This window comes from Alternaria atra, assembly GCF_907166805.1.
Source record: "Alternaria atra isolate CS162 genome assembly, contig: 35, whole genome shotgun sequence".
Taxonomy (NCBI): Eukaryota; Fungi; Ascomycota; class Dothideomycetes; order Pleosporales; family Pleosporaceae; genus Alternaria; species Alternaria atra.
In genome coordinates, this window is record NW_025091334.1 from 1734126 (window position 1) to 1756267 (window position 22142).

Consider the following 22142-nt stretch of genomic DNA (forward strand, 5'->3'; position numbering starts at 1 on the left):
CCTCGAGATATTTCCGAGTCAGCCTTATTTCCATTCCTGAGACAATGTAGAATAGAGAAACTAGCCAACCGCGAGGTGGTGGTGGCGCCCCTTTAGCATGATAAACGAAGGAACGAACGAATAGCACCCCGCATCCTCTTCCCGCCATGCATCGCGGAGCAACAGTAGCGAGCAAGAGCAACTGCCGAGCGTCACGTTGGAATCTATAGGATCGCCTAAATCCGATGTTGTAAGTACATATTGCTCTCTGGGTTCTCGTCCGCTCTCTATAGTGTCAGCGTCCATCATCTTGCGCGCCTTTGTTGACATGGCGTTAGATTCTCTTCTTCACCTGCCACCCTACGTATGGCTTTCTCTCGTCCTTGCTATACCCCTCGCGACGCTTCTCCATGATGTCTGGGTATGGCTCCGAATGCCTCCAGGTCCCATACCTCTTCCGTTCCTCGGCAACAAACTCCAGCTCCCAAAGTCGAAGCCCTGGATCCAGTTTCAAGAATGGTCCAAGACATACGGTTCCATCTTTACGATATGGATTGGTCGCAAGCCTACGATTGTCATATCCGACCCCAATATCGCTGTCGAGCTCATGGAGAAGCGGAGCACAAAGTACTCGTCGCGTCCGCGTATGGTGGCTATGGGCGAGATACTGTGGGATAATGCTAGTATACTGGTACAACCATATGGCAAAGAATGGAGCGTGAGAAGGAAGTTGCTACATCAGGCCTTGACACCCAAGGCGCTGAGGCTGTACAAACCTGTTCAGACGGCTGAGGCATCGCGGCTTTGCCAGCAGCTCCTCGATAGCCCGGCCAACTGGGAGAAACTCCTCGAACGCTTTACTTCCAGCATCGTCTTTTGTGTTGCATACGGACATCGCATCGACTCGCTCAACGCCAACGTCATCCACCAGCGCTTCAAGTTTATGCATGTCGCCGCGTCGCTGAACGTACCCGGGAAGTACCTCGTCGAGTCCTTTCCTGTCCTGAAGCATGTTCCAGATGCCCTGGCGCCCTGGAAGGCGGTCATCAAAGCGCGTGGTCGGGAAGAAGCAGCCGTGAACATGGCCTTGGTTGATGTCGTACGCTCAGATCTTGCGAGAGCAAAGAGCCAAGGTGATGATATCCCCGATTCGCTCTGCAAGCTTCTTCTCGAATTGCGGGAAAAAGAGCATATCCCACTGTCAGATCGTGACTTCTCCTATATCCCAGCATCTCTCTTCGGCGCCGGATCTGACACTACCGCCTCGACCCTCTGCACCGCCTTCCTGGCGTTAGTTACGCATCCCGAGACCCTACACGCTGCCCACCATGAACTAGACACTATCGTCGGCGCCGACCGCAGCCCTACGTTCGAAGACGAGGCGAATCTTCCATATATCCGCGCTCTCGTCAAGGAAGTCCTTCGCTGGCGTCCAGTCGCAGTCCTCGGAGGTACCCCTCATGCATCTACAGAGGACGATCGTTACGAAGGCTACTACATCCCTTCTGGCACTACCGTCCTAGGAAACTCATGGGCTATCAACCTTAATGAGGATTACTACCCCAACCCACACCACTTCAATCCTACACGTTTCCTCGACGAAGCGCTCGCTGAACGCTTCAAAGCACCAACACCACTTACCGGTAAGCCTCATCCAGCGAAAGCAGGACACTCGTCATTTGGCTGGGGACGGCGCATTTGTCCCGGTGCCAATCTCGCGGAGAACAGTTTGTACATTGCGCTGGCGAAGATTCTGTGGGCGTTCGATATCCGGCCCAAGGAAGGCGTGAAGTATGATACGTTTGCCTACACTGAGGGCTTCAACATCCGCCCTCAGAAGTTTGAGTGCGAAATCAAAGTTAGGAGTGAGGCGCACAAACAGGTATTGATGGGGGATCTGAAGGAAGCCGAAAGTGTGTTGGACAAGTTTACACCTTTCCAGGAGTAGTTGAATATACATGATGAAACAATGAATATAGTGGAGAGTAGTCGGGTTGCTTGATTGATGGGATCGTATTTCATCGTAACATCATATCCATCTCTACTTAGGCTACATATCCAGACGTAGCAAAGCGTAAAAAAAAAGTGCCGCGTCGATCGTTCTTTCCCAGAACGATAAAAAATGCATTCCACCCAGTGTATCCCAAACCGAACATCCAAAATCCGGGAGTTCTAAGACCAAAACGCCATCGCCATGCAGATAACCCAAGATGCCGCCAAATTCCAGTGCTGATTTCTTTCTCACTTATCACGCTCCAAACAAAACGGCGACACCAACTGCCAGAACCACAGCCAGTAGGCTTCCTCTCTCCTTGACACCTGCACCCGTACTCTGCACCAGTGCCTCTGTGCTGAGACTCTTCCTCCCCTGCGCACCACTGACGCCGTTTGCGCGATCCACGCTCGCAATCGCGGGTCCGACATTGAAGAAATCCACCATGACAAAACTGGCAGGCTTGCCGTACACAGCCTCGCACTCCTGTATCGACTCGCCTAGGCTACCAAAGCCGGTTTCCGCGTTTGTGACGTTGGCGTAGGTCTCGTTGGGAGATTGGATACCGAAGAGTTGCGTCTCGTACAAGAAGTGGTTTTGCACAAACATGCGACCGGACTCTAGCGCTGTAGACGGGTTTCCAGCGACGGCTTGCGGGCGGGCGGGGTTGCACGAGTAGTTCGAGGGAGAGACGTTTTCGAAGTCGTTTTCGAACATGTAGACGAATTGGTCCATGAGATATGGGTACTCGGGTGACGGGTTCGAGAGACTGGCGACGAAAGACATCAAGCGGGTGTTGTTGCCGATTAGAGTGTCGAGCGTAGGCCATGTTTGCGGTGTGGTGGTCAAATCTGGGGGACTGTAGGCGAGGGTGTCAAGACCTGAGGATGAGAAGACGGGGCCGAGGTCCGCAGGAGAGGCGTTGTCCGAGTTTACGAGGAGGAGGGTTACGACGTCGTTTGTGTTGGCGTCCATCCAGGTTTTTATTTCGCTGAGCCAGCTCTCTAGGGTTCCAGCGTCAAGGAGGTCGCAGCTGCTATGGCAAAGATGCCATGCTGCGTTGCCAGTGCCGTTAGCTTTGTGGACTTGTCCGGAGAGGAGGCGCACGCCGGCATCGAGTTGCGTTGTAGTATTGTAGTAGTGGTTTCCAGAGGTAGAGAACGATGTCTCTTTATTCCGGAGGAATGGAGAATTGTGTGCGCCCAAGTGTGTGATGTTGTTGTATGGGCGGGTGCAAAGATCGGGTGAGTTATTGCAAGCATTTTGTGCGGAGGTGGGTGTGTATAGCAAGGGCAAAAGAGCCGAAGCTTGGAGTATTATGCTTCTTGAAAACATGTTGATGTGTGAGTTGGATGTGTAGGATATTTCTTCTCGTGCAGTCAGCTTAGTAGCCGTTTCCCGTGGTCGTCGTTTTCGTCGTCAAACGGAAGTCGTAAGTCGTATGCCGGAGAAGAATCAAACAGTCTATGCAATATTCCCAAACAATGTCAAAGGAACACCGTCGTTGAATGTTGTAAAACCGTTGGAAAAAGCAAAAATAGTTACTCCAGAACTATCAAGGCCGGGGATCACAGTGCTATTATACTATTACGCAGCAGTCGTCTCAGCCTAGCCACCCAAGCCTGTATACGGTAATCATGAAAACAGCTGATAGCTAGGCGCAGGAAAAAAGTGGCGCGCTACCAACCATCAAACTGCCACAAAGAGTGGAGACTTGCCAGCATTTTACAAACGGTGTTCTCGTACTCACTGCACAGCCCACGAAGCGACGCGGACAAACTGGTGCAAGAGTTTCAGGCCTCGTCAGCCCCCGGCCAACCGAGAGCCGCCGCGACGCAGCCGAAACATGGGTTGCGATGCATTAACTGGCGAGGTCGGCTTCTGGGAAGGCCGTTGCTTGTGGGCCAGACACGGGAATTTTGATGGCATTGGCAGGGCGTTACGCGTCCAGAGGCAGGCAGGCGGGATGGTGATGTCAGGTTATTCGATTTTCGATGGACCCTGGGTTGCTGAGGCGGAGTACGGAAGTAGGTAGGATGATCTATTGTTGGCGTGGCGGCATGCAGCTGGTGGCTTGGCATGTGCCCCTCGGCTGCATTGGCTCCCGATAGCGTCGATCTGTCAGCCCTGTCGCGTTATCGAGTGCTGATGAGAGACGCGATGATGATGATGATGTGTTAGGGGAATATGGGATCTACAGTTGATCAAAAGCAAATAGGAAGCATATAGCAGCTTCGAAGCTCCTATCGCTAGAGGACTGAGCATCACAACAGGATCGCGACTTGCCCGAAAAACGTCAGACCGCTTCCCCAGCCACATCGAAAATCCGTTGGCCGTCCAACCTCATATATACATCCGTCATCATCATCATCCTCTAATACCCACAAAAATCTCTCCAGATTCCACGCGTACAACTCCACACATACACCGCCAATCACCAACCGCACTCACCCCACCAAACGAAGCCACCTCACCATGGTAACCCTCCGCGCTCCATCCTCCCTACCGTCCACCGAACCCTCCCCCTCGCTCGCACCACCCACCCTGTCATGGCTATCAGGTTCCTGGAACGTAACCCACTCGACGCTCCCCATGTGGAAGAAGTCGCGCAACGTGCGCATCACATACACGGCGGTTCCCTCCACGCAGCCCGCGCAGATTGACGACGTAGTCACGTATCAATCTCTGGGCGCTGACAAGATCAAAACAGTGCATGGTGTTGATAAACCCTTTGATGTACCAAACACAGCCCCAGCGACAGACGCAGATGGCGGAGAAGTGGCAAGCCTGGGCTACAACTGGCGTGGCAAGGGATGGTTGGTGATTGCGACGAGCAAGTGGGAGATACTGGGTTATGGCGATGAGGAAGGGACAGGCAATAGCTGGGTCGTAACCTACTTTGCGAAGACACTATTTACGCCTGCGGGTGTGGATTTCTACTCGCGGAAAGGTAGTTTGACGCCACAGACGATAGAGAGTATCAAGGCTGGACTCGCTGGGCTCGGTGGCGATGTCGCGAATTTGGCAGGTGAGGTGTTTGAGGTCAAGATGGACGGGGACAGGAAAGATTGAGTATAAGAAAGATGTTGGAACGATTTGAGGATTCAGCTATATACCCCGGATATGAGGCGTTTGCGCTTGAGTTGCTATGCATACCTTCTACCAACGCCCCGTATCGATGCACGTTCTCCTAGTTTGACCTTGAAAACTTTGCAGGTAGCTACACACCTGTATGCCATGAACCCGAACGACTCGACTTCGCCGAAACCCAATATTTGTTTGAAGACATTCAATCGAGAAGGTTGACGTAGGGGCTTGCAGCGGTTGGATACGACCGCGTAATTTGGTGATGACTATCTGGAACCAGTGGCTCGACATCAAGATCGAGGAGCAAGTGTGTGTTCTTGGAAACAGTCGCCACTTTCTCCGGCGACATCTCGATCAGCTTGCCGCCTGTATTGGAAATGCTAGTCCTAGGTGTAGATGCTCGACGTGCGTAATATTGCGCGTCCTCCTCTTGCAACTTTGCAATAGCTCGCGCATCATCTTCCTGTACACCGCCGCCATTAGCATATACATTCCACTGCACCGTAGTGCAATCTAATAGACCGGGGGGCATCATGCGTAAAGTGGGCGTATACGTATGGATCCCACGTCTGGAGGATCCAGGGCCGGGCAACGTGTCTTCGAGCATCAAGTTCCGCGTGTTTGGCCAGGCTCCACGAAACGATGTCGCCCCGTTTGCTGGTTTCAGAGTCGATTTGATGCCACCACTGCGACGCTCGCACATGTGGCACTTGCACGGATCACAACACTCCGCTGTAGACTGTCAGTGAGGGGGTCTTGCTTGTATATGCATCAAGGCAGTACGTACCAACGCAAGGATGACCACAAGCCTCGAGGCGCCTGGAGCATTTCTGCGTGCAATTGATCCTGTCGTGCTCGAAGGGGTGACCTAGTATACCGAATTAGTATGTGTCTCCTATATAGTTCGTACATCGGTACACTTACATGGGTATGGGCAGCGATGGCCACATGGCAACGATCCTTCGCACTTGATGTCGCAACCACCTTTAATGAGTTCGAAGTCCTCGGGAACTTCGCACCATATCTTCCGTCCATGATTGAAGCATTCAAGCGGGAGATGATAACCTACTCGCCGCTCCTGACCTGTCGTCACCTTGACCTTCTTGTTCCTCCACATAATTTCAACGACCGAAGCCCAAGTACCGCTCTCGCACGCGAGAAGCTCTGCGTTTCCGAAAATGTAGGAGCCTCGTTTAGCTCGGGAAAGGGCAACACAGGCGCGGTTCTCGGAGCTCAGGAAGCCAATAGAATGCTTGTGGTTCGATCGTACCAAAGAGAGCAGGACGATATCGTTCTCTTCGCCTTGGTAACTGTCCACCGTCACGACCTGAATGTCGGGCAATACTCCACGCAAATTCGGATGCACCCTGAGTCTCCGAATGATCTCTTTGCGCTGACCGTTGTAGAAGGTCAATACTGTAATTTTAGTAGCATCAATACCGTTGAGGACTAAGTAGTCCAAGAACTGCACTAGCATCTGTGCTTCCATCGGATTGAATGCCGACATGTTGATATCGCGGGACTCTTGCCACTCATGACAGTAAAAGAAGCTGTTGTTTCCGCCCATGCCTTCAACTGGCGGACGGTTGTCGAGATCCTTTACGCTCTTGTGGTCCTTGAGTGTGTCCTGGTAAATGGGACACAGGAGCCGTCGTATCTCAGGTATCATACGACGTTGCCGGGTAAGCGTATCAAACGCGACATCGTTCCAGACTAGACGTTCGAAGAGTGACAAGTTCAGGAAGTAGGGTTCGTCTTCAAACGCACGCACTTGGGTGTGAGGGCGCAGCTGCTGGTGATCACCGACCAAGATGAGGTGCTCGAGACTCGGGAAACAAGCTGCTGTGACGGGGGCCTCGAGTGTTTCCGCTGCCTCCTCCACAACACAGATTCGTGGCCGGAGGGCGCAAAGTAGAGCGCGATACTTCGCAAGACCAGTTGTGGTGCAGCCGATAATACGTGCTTTGCTGAGAACACGTACGTCTTCTTCCCACATGCCCACCTTGCGCTGCACGACTGCCTCTTGATATAGTTTTGCGATCCTGCGAATCTCGATAACAATCAAATTCTTGGCTTCGCGCTTGAAGTAGTTATAGATTGCACCGCGATCGACAACACGAATCGTCGTCAAATCATCCGTTTTTCGTAATGTATCTTGGATATCAGCATTGCTCAGCGACATTCCTGTGCCTTTCCAGTTGTCGCTCAATTGAGTTACTGGTCCACGTAGAGCTTCTATATCGTCGTCGTCTTGAGCCACTGCTTCTGCCTCGAGCTCCTTGAGTTGTTCGATCTCGAAGTCATCTTCTTCGAATCCCCAGTCAAACTGTTCTGGTCCGATTGGCCGATCACATGGAGCAAGACATCTACCAAGCCACTGCTCCATCAGGATGCCTGGGCTATCGGAAGGTGAGCTTCCCATGGTGCACTGCGATTCCATCTCTAGTGACTCGGCTTGGCTTTGGGTGATCAGTCCAAGACTACGTAAGACTTTATGATCAAGCGGCCCTTTGTTGACTTCCAAGGGCGCTAGCAACATCTGACACTGAGTCGTCAACTTCTTCATCGCGATGGTAGCTTGCACTTTGTGACTGCCAGGCTGCTTTTGTTGTGGTAGATCCGAGCGAACTTCGAACAGTGTTCGTCTCTTGATCTCCTTGTCCTTACTTCTGCCTCCCAAGCGAATGTAGTTGGGCTCAAATTGTGACGTATGTCGGAGCAACTGGTCCAGTGCATGGTTGGTCTGAGCTGTAACAATGATAGGCGCATCTTCTTTGCGCAAGTTGTCGCAGGCAATCTGGAGTGCAACAACAGATACGAACGTCTTTCCCGTTCCTGGAGGGCCTTGTATGATGGCCAATTCGCTTGTCAGCATGCGCTTCAATGCCTTGCTCTGAGAGTTGTCGAGCGAATGCGAGGACATTGTAGGCCAATCTTCCAGCACATTCACATTCTCGTAGTCTGCACTTTCTTCCATACTCACGAGGGAGCTTAGGTTGATGTAGGGGTTGTGTTTGATGTAGGCTGGAGGATCGACCTCTTTCTGGACATGGACCAGGTACTTGGACATCGGAAATGGCTCCCTCATCAAGTGTTGAAGTGCAAGCAGTGTATGTTTGCTTGCTTCGAAAAAGCTGTTTCGACACTCCACCATGATCCACTTGCGCATGGGATCTATCTCCTGGTCTTTGGGACACGCGAAGAAGAGATCAATCTCAGGCGGGTTCTGTTCTAATGCGGAGATAGGGCGAGCGGCAATTATAGCGAGCACACATTGTGTCTGAAAGGCATCATTGGTGGGTGATAAGGCAACAAGGGTGCCAGTGATCAACCTCTTTGACTGCTCCCATCTACATTCGTTAGCGGAAGTTAAAAATGCGCTCGCATTGTAGTTTACTTGATATACTTCTTTACCCGACCGAGCGAGAAGGCGACACGGGTCGCTAGACCTCGTGGTGAAAATACGAGTGACGTGATGTACACTGGATCGTAGATGCCGATGCTTTGGTTGCTATACTCCGCTTCATCCTTGAACGGGTCGGCACGAACCTCGTCAATAGCTTCGCGGAGCGGTCGGACAGCGTCCTCGCGTAGAAGCTCGTACTTGGTTTGCAGATAATCTTCGTTGCCATTGTATGCGCCTTCGGGCCTGTGTGGATGAATACTCTCTTCAACCTCAATAAGCGCCTCGTTGCCTTTCTTGAGGTCGGGTTTTGCGCGCAGGATTTCCGACGGGCTTGGTATCTCTGGCTTATCCAGCCATGCCCCACCAACGACAGGTTTCTGAGCTAATCGAAAGTATTCACGGATATCGTTGTTGGCTCGAAACGGTTCGGGCATGGGAATGTCATCGTCTGGAACAGAGGTGTTTTTGAAGGTGTTGGGAGTCATGCCATGGAACCGCTCCGTGAAATTGGCATTCATTTGGGCATCTATTCTGGTCTTAGTAATGTTCATAATGATGTCTACTGATACGAGCAAAGATGACAACTCTTCAGAGCCAATAGACAAGAGATGTAGAGCTTTTGTTGCTGCAGTGGAACACGCCGTGCTAAATGCGAGACATTAGACAAGACTTGCCTTTATTATCCAGTCTTTCTAGGCTTGCATAAGCATTGTTGGACGGTGGTGCTTGTTGGCCTCTGCGAGAAGCCGCGCTGCCGCGTGCCCACTGGTTGGCCCGGTTTGACCTGTTGCGAGCGCCTCGCGCCATGTTTGTCTCCAGATTGTACCTGAACGAATGGAAGTAGTATGTGCTGAATTAGGTAGTGATATGAGATGACTGGTTACAGAAAGAATTGTTGTTGTGGTTCTCGAAGTGAAGCTCGCATGGTAAGGTGTAAACACGCAGTTACCGGTGAACATGTGAGGAAAGAACGGTCTAGCCACCGCAAACGGTCCACTCAGCCAATCAAGAAAGGTTCGAAGATACAGGAAACTCGATACAAGCATGATCGCGGGATGCAGTAATAAGAACAATCGATCATCGATGCAGACATGATACCATCAACGAGCGGAGGGCTAAAGTTGTACAGTCAGATGGAGAGAAATTAGAGTACATCAAAGAAGAATATGAATACAAACGGAATTATGTTGGAGGCGAAACAACAGAACTCCGAGCTCTCAACAAGACATGACGAGGTGATCATGGCATGCCCCTTTCATCTTACTCATGAACTCGGTATGCTAGCAAACCATTAACCAGTTGCCGTTTGCATGCCATAGTGGTCTTTGCTTACAAAAAAACACGATTAAACCGATAGTTTTTACTCAGAAGTTTGATATTCCTATGAGTAAGCACATGAACCTGAATTTGATATACGATAGCCGTAGTAGAGTGAGTGAGAAGGTAGATCTATGAGACTACTGCGGCACCCACGTGGAAGGACAAGAGAGGAAATGTCGCGTATTGAGAACGAACATCAGGTGAGAACTAACGGAAAAGTGCATAAAGCATGAAGCGGCGGTAGTAGGAAGTGCTGGACAGAATTTCGAGGTTGAGGAGTTGGCAGGTGGAAGTTCGCCTTCTTAGCGTAGCCGTCGCGCGGCAGCCACGACCAGGCGTGGGGATGATTAGTGCAGCCTACGCAGGGCTTCAAGAACTACATGTTTACAATTCTCAGACATCATAGAACAAACAGTAAAATGCGACAATGACATGCGAAAGTCTTACAATATTCTGATGGACTTGTCGCAATATCATAGAGCATACTCACATGCCGCTGCCTGTCCGCCTCCAAGGGCTCCTCCTCTCGTCATCTCTCGTGACAGGGCTCTGATTATTGCGTCGTATGTCTTGCAGAAGAATTTTTGCTTATTGGTTACTACCAGAATGTCTTCGAATCCCATCGCTTGCTGGGGAAATTGCGGTCCAAGGGAGTATGCCCGAACAACGTCATCTTGCATGGGGTGCTGGGCAAGAGATGGAGCGCACCGGGGGGGGCAGCGAGCACGGGAATCAAGTCACAAGCCAAAGATTCTGATACTGCGTGTGAGATATGTACATGTTGAAGGGATATCCACGAGATGAAGTTCAGGGCGAGATAAGAGGATTTGCAATGTGGTACAAGCGGGTCGTCTCGCGCCGTCGCACGCTGTTTGGGCACGAAGATCTGACGAGATTCACCAACTACAGAGTCTCGAGCCTGCCGATCAGGCTGCCCCAGCTGGGTATAAGTTCCATGGTAATAGTGTTCCCGCAGCTGTCGTTCGGTCAGGTAGCGACTCCATGTGGCGCCTGAACTGTACCTGATTCCGACCTTGAATTTGGGTAGGTTTCAGCCTGGGGTTGAGAAGATCCAGGGTTAATCGGCGCGTCTGCATCTGGGGCTGTACTGTAGTAAGACTGACACAAGCAGCCCCAGCATGCCTCGTGGGGATGGTTCTGAACGTGCCCAGTGACACATGACAGAACGACACATGTCCACCGGCCTTTGTAGCCATGTTCACTTTGCAACCAAATCGACCGCGTCAAACTCACCGGCAGTAGGCCTGCAGGCGATTGCTTCTGCGAACTGGGCCAGAGGTGCAGCGGCTTTGGCGGCCATTGGGCAGGAAGGATCCTGGTGATCAGGGTGGGTGGTTTAGTGCAGCGTGAAGGTTACGTCATTGCAAAAGAGCGAGACAGCGCCCGACCTTGGTCCTGCTACCAACCCCACTACTCTCGCCGGGGAGTCAACTGGGCCAGCCTTCTCGATAACGTCAGGCCACGGCACAAGTCCATTCTTCTCTCGACCTTGATAACCCTCCTTCTTTCCTCTTCGTGTACTTGCCCGTGCTCCTTCTTCCACTCTATCCGCTGTCTCTTGAGAGCGGCACGTCACCCCACCACCATCCCCCCGCTGTCGCTCACTTGTCGCTTAACCGCACAAATGTCGCGACGCTACCCAACCGCTGAGCTTTATGAGGAGCGTGAGCGCGATTTCTACCGCGGTGGAAACCGCAGCGAGCGCAACTATGAGGAGCTTGACCTCGAGTTGCGACGCGGCTCAGGCCCTGACCCGCGGCGCAGCGCCCCCGACTTCTTCCGCGAAGACTACAACCGCCCGACTGCCGGGCCCATGGTGCTGAGAGGCCGCGATGAAGACAACTTCTCCAGAGCAGGACCCCGCAGCAGCCGTGGCGGCTTCGACGACGATGTGCGCTCAACTCGAAGCCGTCCCCCACCTCCGCCGTCTGCTATGCGGGGCATGGAGCGGGACGACATCAGCATCCGTCATAGCGAGGCCCCTACACGCCGCGGTCGAGGAGACGACATTGATGAGACCGACATCACAATCAAACGCCGTGAGCAGTCTCGAGGCCCGCCTGAGCGCGATGACATTGTCTTCCGCCGTGGTGACGGTCCCCCAGTAAGGTCCGTCAGCCGACCTGCCCCGCGTCAGGTGGATGACGAAGACGTGCGCTTCCGGGGCCGTGGTGGAAACGACATCGACTTCCACGCTTCTCGCAGCGAAGTCAGCCGCCACGGCAGGGACGTCTCCGCTGAACGAGGCTCCATTCGCTTCCAGGAGCGTGACGGCAACTTTGAGATTCGGGCGAACCGCCGAGAATTCAGCCGCGATGGCAGGGACACAAGCAGGGAGAGGAGCTCTCTGACGATTAGAGGTCGCGAGAGGAGTCTTCCTCCCCCAGCACGCAACCGCGGCGACCTGGTCGCTAGGGAGCGTGAGGAGTTCGTTATCCGCCGTCCACGCGCCGAATCTCCCCCTCAGAACAACCGAGAGATCATACGAGACGAAATCATCATCAGACGCAAGGAGGAGCGAGCACCCACTCCCTCTCCCTCTCCATCCCCGCCTCCTCCACCACCGCCGCCAGCCCCTGAGCCAGAGATCCGTCCTCCGATTATCCAGGAGATCATCACACATCACAGGCACATTGACCATGGTGAGTGGTATCGCTGACAGAACCTAGTATCAATACTGACAGTCGTACAGGTGTCGTCAGGGCGCGTACGCCAACACCGCCTCCCCCTCCTGCCCCGCCGTCTCCTCCCCCACCACTAAACGAAACCCTCGAGATTGAGATCAACCGACGAGAGTGAGTATCCACTACAGATGCCATATAAATAACACATCCTAACCATCCTCCAGGAGCCACAGCCGTGGACGTGGAAGGAGCAACTTCGAGGAGCTCGATATTGATATCAATTTCAACCGCGACCAGGTACGTCACCGCGAGCGGTCGTTTAGTCCCCCAAGGCGTGTGAACACAGCCCCTATGCTCGATTCGGACTTTGATTTGGAAGCCGATTTCTACAATCGCAAAGCACTTGAGCGCGCATATCCCGGTGAAGCTTGGAATGGAGTAACCAAAGACTGGTCCATCATCGACGTGCCACCCGGCACCAGTCGTGTGCGCATGGATGGTATCGGTGGTGCTGCCCAAGAGATCACCTGGCAGCGCTATAATGGCGTTCGCAGATCAAAGTTCATCAGCGGGGACGACGAACATACCACTGACATTTACAACCAGGGATCGGTGAAACAAAAGAAGAAGGACATGTGGACTGAGATCACAAAGGACCTGGTGATCCGTGAAGCCATTGACTCTATGGGCTACTCGTGCGAGGAGACAGACGACTTCTTCTACGTCATGGAATACCTGCGATACGTAAGTTTATGTCGATCTGCGCAATATGCATCTTACTGACCCTCTTCTAGGAGGACGTCTTGCACCTCGTAGAGATTTCCGACGAAATCCGTCGCAAGCGCAAGAGCCGCATTCGGGAAATCGAGATCGAGCGCAAATCAATTCACGACTCTCGCCCAGCGTCATCTTACGACGACCGCTTCTACGAGCACGAAGTATCCTTCGACAGCCGTCGCAGCCGGTACCGTTAGGCCAGGGACGTGAATGAGGATCTTCGTACAGTTTTTATTTGACGCCGGACCTGCGGGTTGGACTCGAGAGCCCATGAGAGAAGTCTTACATCATTATTGAGCCTGCGTCAATCCGCATTGTTCGTCTCGGCGAGCAGATTCTTCGATTCGACCAGCGTGTTTTGGACATGTCTTTGCGTCCCCAACTAACGCTCACGGTCTTCCAGCGCGCTCGTCGGGGAAAGTCTCAACATGACACCAAATGACTCACAAGATCTCTATGACCTGCAACGAGGATACGGCCTGTAGCACTAATGACTATGACGATTATGACTAGCATACCCGGGGGAGTAAGAAAGAGGTGACCTTTGCAGTTTTTCTTTGATGCTTTTTCGGATGTGGGAATCGATCAAAGTGGCGGGTGTTAGGGAGGTACATAATTCCCTTTTCTGCTGTTCCCAATCAAATTCATGAGTTTATTGGCGTTGACCGTGTGACCTCATACATTCAAACTATCGATAAAACCTATTCTGGTGTTCTATGGGGTTGAAGTAAACTGCTTTTAGTGATGGCAGTATGCATGCAGCAAAAGCAAGGGCGCACACGATCAGACCACAAGTTCATTGAAACCCTTGCCCTCTCACCGCACCACCATCGTAATCGCTTCTCTATGACTTCCGAACTCAACATTGCGCGATGTGTTTCCGAGTATTCATCTCTGTCCCCTTGTGTCCTATATACAGCGCGGAAAAATGCACTAGATGCTAAAAATACCAGACGACCAGCCTTCGCCGATTACCCCGCTTGGCACGTCCCCCTTGTCTTTTACGGGCGCTTCCACGACTGTTACACGACACACAAACACGATGAAACCCCTGTCTGCGAGCGCGCCGTCCCTAAGCGCCCACTCCACATGCTCAATCTCACTTGGTCTCGCGCTGCTGACTGGCTCAATGCTCATAGGTACTTGCCAAGATAAGACATTTTAAGCTGGCTTTGCTGCAAGGCGAGTGGTTGGATGCGGTGATGGGGTCGCGTTTTTGGCTGTTTCATGTGAGCGATGGGGTTGGATGTGGTATGGCGTGTGTGAGTGACGTTTGTATGCAGAGTATAAGGTTCCGATGGGAGGCGTTGGGACTAGTTGTTTATGCTGTGATACTTTGAAACTGGAATTGGAGCTGCTGTGTTTTCTTCCTTGGTTATTTTTCTTTGGTTTGCTTCGAACTGAAAGTGTCCTGTTGCCGATCTTCACGCGCTTTTGAGGGTTGCTAAGTACTGAAGTATGTTTGCGATGATGGATGTGAGGCAGAAGGTTGGTGTAATGCTTGCGCTATTAGCATGTAAGTTGCCCTCTTGGTGGCTTTTAGCTGCGTAAAACTGCGAGTCTGTCGATGTGCGTTACTAACTTGTCTCGCAGTCTTTCCAGCGCTCATATCATGTCAAAACACGACAACGAACATCACCACCGCATCGACCTTTTACCTTGATCGAACGGAAACCCAGTTCTCAGTCAACATCGCAGATGATTCGGACGACGTCTTCATCTACTATGCCAGTCCAGCGTATTCGTGGGTTGGCGTCGGTTTCGGAGAGAAGATGGAAGGAAGCCTGATGTTTATCATGTACCCCAATGCGAAGAGCGATAGTACGTGCTACCCCACATTCAGGTCAAGTCAACTTGCAAGATTAGTATTAACAAATACCAGACGTAACAATATCCCCGCGCATCGGCTCCAAAACTTCAGAACCAACCTTCAACTCCTCGATCTCCTTGACTGTCCTCCCAGGAACTAGGATCGACGACGATATGCTCATCTTGAGAGCGCGCTGTGGTAACTGCCGCTCCTTCATTGAAACTGAGGCGACAGTTCACCCTATGATCTACGCCTTTGGTCACGGACAAAACCTGCAATCCAACTCGCCTTCTGCAAACCTCAAACGCCACATCCGCTATGGTCACTTCACCATGGACATGGCAACAGCAACTGGACCAGGTGAAGTACCTGTAAAGAGTAGTGCACTTAATGGCGTAAGCATGGTAGGCGAAATGACAAGAGACCATGACCGAGCGAATCTTGCACATGCCGTAATGGGATGTCTAGCGCTCTTCGTACTCTGGCCACTCAACGTGCTCATCGTATGTCTCTTCAAGAACATCAAGATACACGTTATATTCAGCGTATTCATCATGGTCTTCCTGATCGTGAGCTACGTACTGGGAGGAATCACCAGTGCGCAATATAACCGCGTAAGATCCTTCCCCTCTCACATCAGCATCTCCATACTAACACATTTTTCAAGTCAAAAGCCTTCAATACACCCCACCAAATTATCGCGTTTATATGTCTTCTCCCTCTTCTCCTCACCAGCGTCCTCCCCTCGCTAAAACCCTACCTTCCCCGCCTCCAAAAGGCTGTCCACGCACCCCTCGTCTCAATTTCCCTGGTTCTACTCATCCTAACCGGCGGTCTGGGTCTCCATCTTTCAGGCCAAACCCGACCGATTATCCTCGTCTACACTGCCATATCTATCGCCGTCTTCCTCTTCATCTTCATCCTGCAGTCGTGTATTCGGAAACGTGGGTCCGCGTATTCGCGCGCCGCGAAAAGGCAAAATCGCGGTTCGGGAGAAGAGAGCGATGAGATGGTCATGCTGGGTAAGATGGATGAGGCGCCTGTGTATGGGAATATGCCATATGCGTATGGTGCGGGACAGAGTGGGAGTGGAGAGTTTAGTGCTGATGGGCAGACACCACCACAGCAGCAGCACATGAGGAGTCAAAGTCGCACGCATTATGGAGGTGGTTCGATGCCAGGTCCGCAGTATTTGCTTAATATGCATCCGGGGGTGCCGGTGCAGGTTAGTCGGATGTGAGTATAGAAACTTCTGGGGCTCATGATATTATGGTTAGCATGGCGTTTGGGTAGGCCACAATGTTTGGGCTTTTGTACAACTGATCTTTGTTGTTTTGGGACGTTTATGGAGCGAGAGATACCATGGAGCGTTTCTTGGGCATTTTTTTTTGGCGTTGAATTACCTGGCTCTTTAAACATTCGAAATGGTTTTATCATCGACATGTTTTTTGTTTGTTTCTATATGCCATTCGAAACCTTCTAATCGCCACAAGCAGACTGAATGTTATATTAGGAAAAAGGCTTCTTACACTTTGGACCTCAACGCTCAACGTCCTCCACAATAGCCCAGCCAGGGATTTTCTTGCGAAGATAAATCCACTCTCCGTCATCTGCCTTGCCAACAGATTGGACACCTATGCGTTTCTGGTCGACGCTGACCTCGCCAAAGACAACAGGAACGATAGGATAACCTGCGAGGCGAAAGTACTGCGACTTGGACCCTGTGAGCCGTCTGATAATGATACTAGGCCAGCAGTTCTCAAGCTTCGGATCTTCAAAGCAGCATTCGAGCACAGCCAAGAAAAGCTCATGCCTAAGTGGTAATGTATGCCAGGAAACATTGAGAGTTACAAGGGGTTTTCGGATGCGCAGCTTGATTTTGACGCCCCGATTTGTACACGAGAAATCCTCTTCTAGCCTATCCTTGTCGTCGAGTCTACGGTTGCCTATTCCACTTGAAGCCACGAATTGCCTAGGGTGGCTTGCGAATATCGATCTGGGCATCCCAGGAAAAGGGGAAGAGCGTTCGTCCCAGGCGAAAAGGCTGTGGTCTGCGGAATCCTTCATGATTTCTTCCTGAAGCCGGACGAAAGCCTTATCCCCTTCACCATACAACAATGGCATATTGACGTCAAATATGCCCATGAGAGAATACGCCATATCCTCTGTTCGTGTCGTCGTGCGTTGAGCCATCCAGCTCATTCGCTTTGCGATGCTTTCGTCTGATATGCGAATGTTACCCGAAAGCACACTTGCGCTGATACCAGTGATGTGTTCCAGTCTCGAGCCCAATAACATCTTCTCGCCGAAAGGTCTCCATTCTTTTCCGTAGAATATAACACGCTTTGGAGCTATCAGTTCTTGTAATGTCCATCCACGGGTGAACCATCGCGACCTGGCCAAGTCGTCTTTGTCGTGCTCGCATGAGGGAACTTTGTTGTACTCGTATACGGAGTCTACGTACACATCATCGAGATAGGCATAGCAGACTCTTGCTTTGCGATACCATCGAAACATGCTGTTGATTGCTTCACTTAGCTCAGCGGAAGACGACTTGTCGATACAGCAAGTATCCACCCAGACATAGTCGAGACCGTCCTCGAGGGCTTGTTGACATGCTTTTCTGATCTTCCAGTAGCCACCTTCCGTAGGGTAGTTAGCCATTAGTGACCGGTCCGCGAACTGCTGCAAAGTAACTTCGTCCGCGCCCCAAGTGTGGGACAGAATGGCATATGGCGGTATCTTAGATTCGTCCATAAAGCTACATAGCTCAAATTGAGTGGCATGGATGAGTCGCATCGTTTCTGTCAGCGCTGCGAGCCTAGATGATAGCACTAGTCACGAGTACTGTCTCTTTCGTGGTGAGGTTGTGATGATTGTTCGAGGCTGATGCTGCCTAGCGAGCTTTATTGAGGGGGTCCTGGACGCCCATTGTGGCTCTGCTTACACCCGTCACTGCACGCCTTAAAGTATCAACATTGCCATCGTACACTGGAGATGAAGTTGTCAACTTCAGAAAATGCCGCATGCAACGTCCTGCTCTGTGCATAGATGACTGAAGATGACTGTCGGAGAAGCTCTGGTAAAGTATCATCTGAGGCGCACAGAAAGCCGCCTACACATCGCAGGGTTCGTCGCAGCGTGAGTTTTTGCAGCCGGAAGAACACTCTGCCAATTAGTTAACCCCATTGGTCGATTTATGTAGTTCAACGAACGTTTCGCGACGTACGTGCGACACATTGACAGCTAAAGTTCAGGGTCCGGCCCATTCACGTGACAGATGACGCGGCGGCAATCGTAATGCACGAGCAGCTGAGGCAGCGCCTTCCTTTGTTTCGTGTGCCTCAATACCTTCTGTCTGCAACATCTTGTTATTGTTCCCCCTTTTGATTTTCTTCCTGAACACATCCTACAATGTCTCCTAGCAAGTTGGGCGTATTCGCCCATTTGGCGCTGGCCGCCAGCGCCGTGCTCATCCCTTCTACCATGACAACTGCGGAAGAGCTCGGAGACGACCATGCTTTTGAATCTCTCGCCATCAACCCTAGCCAGCGATCCGTCGCATTGGAATGTCCTGGATGCGCCCTTGCGACGTTGGATGGAGAAACTCTCAAATGGAAGGCGGACGCTGGAAACGCTTTCGTAAGTAGTCGGCTATATACAGTACAGCCTTGCATGCTAATAGTCAACAGCGCCTGGACTTTGATGTCGGATCTCACGGAAACGCTCTGAATCTCGACAACTCTCAACTATACCCGCCATCTTTCGGCTTCCCTTCTGAGCCCTACCATGTCACCCAAGTTGACCCTACCTCAGGAGATGGTCTGCGCCTACGCATCACCAGCTACGAGTTTCGCTACGATGGTGCGGAGACTATCTCAGAGGAGGGCACCGAGCTCCTGCCGATGACCTTCCAAATCACCTCAGTCGAAGGCACCGCTGTTAATCCTCCTGCGCTCCAGATCAACGTGCTGAAGGATTCAGAAGGTCGCCTCATGATCGCGTCTTTCGACGAGGCTCAGTCTAGCCCGGCTACACCAACGGAGAAGGAGTGCAACGAGTGGCCGCTTTACTGCAAGTGGAAGAGCATCATGGCAGACCGCATCGAACAGATCAAGCATATGCGCAAGCCCCGCCCCGGCTGCCACAAGCGACCCCACCCTGGTGCTCGTCCCAACAACCCTATGGAGCATGAGACCATGGCTGGCAAGCCTCCGCACCGCTTCCACCCTGGCAAGCCTCACCCGCACCACGGTCCTCATCACATGGGTCACCACGGCCATCATGGCCACCACCACCGCTTCTCCATGTTCGTTCGCCGCACCTTCTTCACCATCTTCGTCCCCATTCTCATCGGTATTTTCGCTGGTACCCTTACCTATCTTGTTGGCATGGCCCTCGGATGCCTCATCGCTATTACGGTTGCCAAGGTCCGTGGCCAGCGCTACCAGCCGATTGCTCTTGATGAGGAGGATGTTGAAGAGGCGGAAGAGCATGGAGAGAAGGAGGAGTGCGCCGAGCTTCCCGCATACGATGCCCCTCCCGTCTACGAGGAGGCTACCGTTGAGGAGGCTGCTGCCAAGGAGACTGATGAGACAAAGTAAGATGTGCTATAGCCTTGGATAACAGTATAAGTGGCGAGTGGATATGGCCATGTCACTCCTTGGACTCGACGAACAGATTGCAAGATGACCCTCGTTTATAGTCCGTATTGATTAGTTAGCTTGCACAATGATTTTTTGTTGTATATTCGACGCTAAGGGCATAGGTCTATCTTCGAAGTGGCATTCACTACTATCTCTATTGATGAATTTCTAATCTGGGTCTGTAGGACTACATGCTTGCTTTGTCACTTTGCTTTTTTCGATCCAAGTGAACGTCTGGGTAGAGCAAAATTATAGCATGAAAGTCAAGTATGGGTAGACTCATTCTAAACACCGTTGTTGACACATTCTACTGAAAGCCTCGTATCGAAAGCATCCCCAGGTGGCAGTGCTGAGAACGTGAGTCATACATTCGTATATGAAAGCATGAGTGGTAGCAGCCAGCAGTCGCGTCCAAGGAGCAGTGTGGTATGACGGCTCAATGATGGCTTAGTGTGAACATGGCTGTATGTTTTTATCTGCCTCGTTTTAATAATGTATCCAGTGTGATCATTGTAGGAACTGTGCGTCGGTAAGTAGCTGTAGGGGTGTGTTGAAGAGGTTGGTCAAGCTGTGACATGGCGGTGACAGCTTGGAGTCGGAGTTTTGTCGATGAGTGAATAGTAAATTGAATGTCCAAAACTTGGAATCTGAAACTAGATGCGACGAGCCCATGGGTTCTCTTCGACATAGAACGCGTCCTTGTAGCTTGCAGGTGGCTGGTGTACGGTGAACGCGTCGTGAAAGTGGACGAGGATCGCGCCAATCATGCTACTGCACGCGCAAAGCAGTATGTGGTGTCAAAAGAGTCGATGTAAATGTCGAAATGCCGTTTAATCCTTCTCGGGAGACTTCAGCACCTTCTAGCCGCATGCAGTGGGATTGTCACAAAGTCGATGTTGGTGTTGTAGTCGCGTCGGCAATGCGCGATTGAAGTTCGCGCACGGGCCCACGCCCGACAGTTGCAGCAACCCAGGCAGGCGCGCCTGCAAGCTCAGTGCTCATTTCGAAGTGCTGCTTTCCACGCTTTTGATTTTCCCCCCAAATGTGAAGGCGCAAGGTCTTTGATTTCATGTTCTCGCTCGCCCCACCTGGGCTTAGCGCCACTTCGTGTGATCTGGAGGCAGCCGCGCCCGCCTCCCTTCGTCTATATAACCGGCCCGCCCGCGTCTTTGGAGTTTTCTCTTTCTTCTCTTTTCGCAACCTCCAGCTTTTATCTCCATCCAACTACTGACGCTGCATCAACGCGTCTATCACCAATACCCATCACCTCATCTCCACTAACTTTCTAGCAATATGACTGGACGTAAGTACATGTTTATTCTTTCTTCATCAACTTCGCGTCGACGTTGCTGTTGTGGTTGTCGCTGCCGCGGCTGCAGATGGCGGTGAGGCGCGCTTGGTGTTGAGGCTCAACGCGTCGCCCCACTAATGCACCGCGCATCACGACAACGCCTAGCACTCATACATCTTCATGATGCCGTCGCTATACCTATCATCAACATAAGGCAGCATGCTAACATACCTCTCCAGGCGGCAAAGGTGGCAAGGGTCTCGGCAAGGGTGGCGCCAAGCGTCACCGCAAGATTCTTCGTGACAACATCCAGGGTATCACTAAGCCTGCTATTCGACGTCTCGCTCGTCGTGGTGGTGTCAAGCGTATTTCAGCCAGTAAGCATTTTCAACCTCGTCGCCATGCCAGACATGTCCTAACATTGCCGCAGTGATCTACGAAGAGACCCGTGGTGTCCTCAAGACTTTCCTTGAGAGCGTAATCCGTGACGCCGTCACCTACACTGAGCACGCCAAGCGCAAGACCGTTACCTCCCTCGACGTCGTCTACGCCCTCAAGCGCCAGGGCCGTACCCTCTACGGTTTCGGTGGTTAAACTTCTCATCTTCTCATCACGACACATCGGCGCCCGACAACGACGACTTCTTGAGGATTCTTGTTCGAAGGCAGTCCGCATGGTCACACATTGTTTATGGATATGATCTGGTCACGGCTATCGGTCTTCACGGCGTTATGTTCATGGGTGGGTTGGAAATGATCAATATGAAGCTTCGATCTTCATTGGGCTAGTTTAGTCAATGCATACATATTCATGCACGTCGCTACCATCAACTCGTGCTATGAAGCTGACTTACGTTATCCACCTTCCTACCGCCTGCTCTACTTCCTCACAGCTTCCTGTCACCCCAAATAGCCCTCCTTCAACCTTGATACTTTCCAAACTCCACTTCTTCAACTCTTCACTAACACTTTCCACCCCATCCTCCACAACCAACACATCATACCCCCTATCACTAGCCTCTCTTACCGTGCTACTCACACACGCATCCGCCGTGACCCCGCAAACGACCAAATTTCTGACTCCCTTCGCTCTCAATGCAATATCAAGCTCGGTATGCGTAAAGGCACCCCGACCAGGCTTGTCAACGACCAACTCTCCCTCCATAGGCTTCAGCTCCTCAACGATTCC

The 22142-nt window shown here is 51.8% G+C and overlaps 8 protein-coding genes across 8 annotated transcripts; 6 read left to right on the top strand and 2 right to left on the bottom strand.

Moving 5' to 3' along the window:
* Positions 1 to 307: 307 nt before the first annotated feature.
* Positions 308 to 1927, top strand: ALTATR162_LOCUS11468 (uncharacterized protein; the record flags this gene model as incomplete). The annotated part of the gene is made up of 1 exon (XM_043319110.1): positions 308 to 1927. The coding sequence occupies one exon, from the start codon at positions 308 to 310 to the stop codon at positions 1925 to 1927; it is 1620 nt and encodes a 539-aa protein (XP_043175045.1).
* A 300-nt stretch (positions 1928 to 2227) lies between these two features.
* ALTATR162_LOCUS11469 (uncharacterized protein) lies at positions 2228 to 3307 on the bottom strand (the record flags this gene model as incomplete). Its single annotated transcript, XM_043319111.1, has 1 exon — positions 2228 to 3307. One exon carries the CDS (start codon positions 3305 to 3307, stop codon positions 2228 to 2230), a length of 1080 nt encoding a protein of 359 aa, XP_043175046.1.
* A 1257-nt stretch (positions 3308 to 4564) lies between these two features.
* Positions 4565 to 5044, top strand: ALTATR162_LOCUS11470 (uncharacterized protein; the record flags this gene model as incomplete). Its single annotated transcript, XM_043319112.1, has 1 exon — positions 4565 to 5044. One exon carries the CDS (start codon positions 4565 to 4567, stop codon positions 5042 to 5044), a length of 480 nt encoding a protein of 159 aa, XP_043175047.1.
* A 217-nt stretch (positions 5045 to 5261) lies between these two features.
* ALTATR162_LOCUS11471 (uncharacterized protein) lies at positions 5262 to 8983 on the bottom strand (the record flags this gene model as incomplete). Its single annotated transcript, XM_043319113.1, has 4 exons — positions 5262 to 5791; positions 5847 to 5927; positions 5984 to 8409; positions 8466 to 8983. 4 exons carry the CDS (start codon positions 8981 to 8983, stop codon positions 5262 to 5264), a joined length of 3555 nt encoding a protein of 1184 aa, XP_043175048.1.
* Positions 8984 to 11430: 2447 nt separating this feature from the next.
* Positions 11431 to 13404, top strand: ALTATR162_LOCUS11472 (uncharacterized protein; the record flags this gene model as incomplete). The annotated part of the gene is made up of 4 exons (XM_043319114.1): positions 11431 to 12448; positions 12499 to 12601; positions 12655 to 13174; positions 13225 to 13404. The coding sequence occupies 4 exons, from the start codon at positions 11431 to 11433 to the stop codon at positions 13402 to 13404; spliced, it is 1821 nt and encodes a 606-aa protein (XP_043175049.1).
* A 1273-nt stretch (positions 13405 to 14677) lies between these two features.
* ALTATR162_LOCUS11473 (uncharacterized protein) lies at positions 14678 to 16257 on the top strand (the record flags this gene model as incomplete). The annotated part of the gene is made up of 4 exons (XM_043319115.1): positions 14678 to 14723; positions 14801 to 15028; positions 15090 to 15631; positions 15685 to 16257. 4 exons carry the CDS (start codon positions 14678 to 14680, stop codon positions 16255 to 16257), a joined length of 1389 nt encoding a protein of 462 aa, XP_043175050.1.
* Positions 16258 to 18431: 2174 nt separating this feature from the next.
* On the top strand, positions 18432 to 19621 carry ALTATR162_LOCUS11474 (uncharacterized protein; the record flags this gene model as incomplete). The annotated part of the gene is made up of 2 exons (XM_043319116.1): positions 18432 to 18659; positions 18710 to 19621. The coding sequence occupies 2 exons, from the start codon at positions 18432 to 18434 to the stop codon at positions 19619 to 19621; spliced, it is 1140 nt and encodes a 379-aa protein (XP_043175051.1).
* A 1335-nt stretch (positions 19622 to 20956) lies between these two features.
* Positions 20957 to 21548, top strand: ALTATR162_LOCUS11475 (uncharacterized protein; the record flags this gene model as incomplete). Its single annotated transcript, XM_043319117.1, has 3 exons — positions 20957 to 20966; positions 21194 to 21331; positions 21385 to 21548. The coding sequence occupies 3 exons, from the start codon at positions 20957 to 20959 to the stop codon at positions 21546 to 21548; spliced, it is 312 nt and encodes a 103-aa protein (XP_043175052.1).
* Positions 21549 to 22142: the final 594 nt, after the last annotated feature.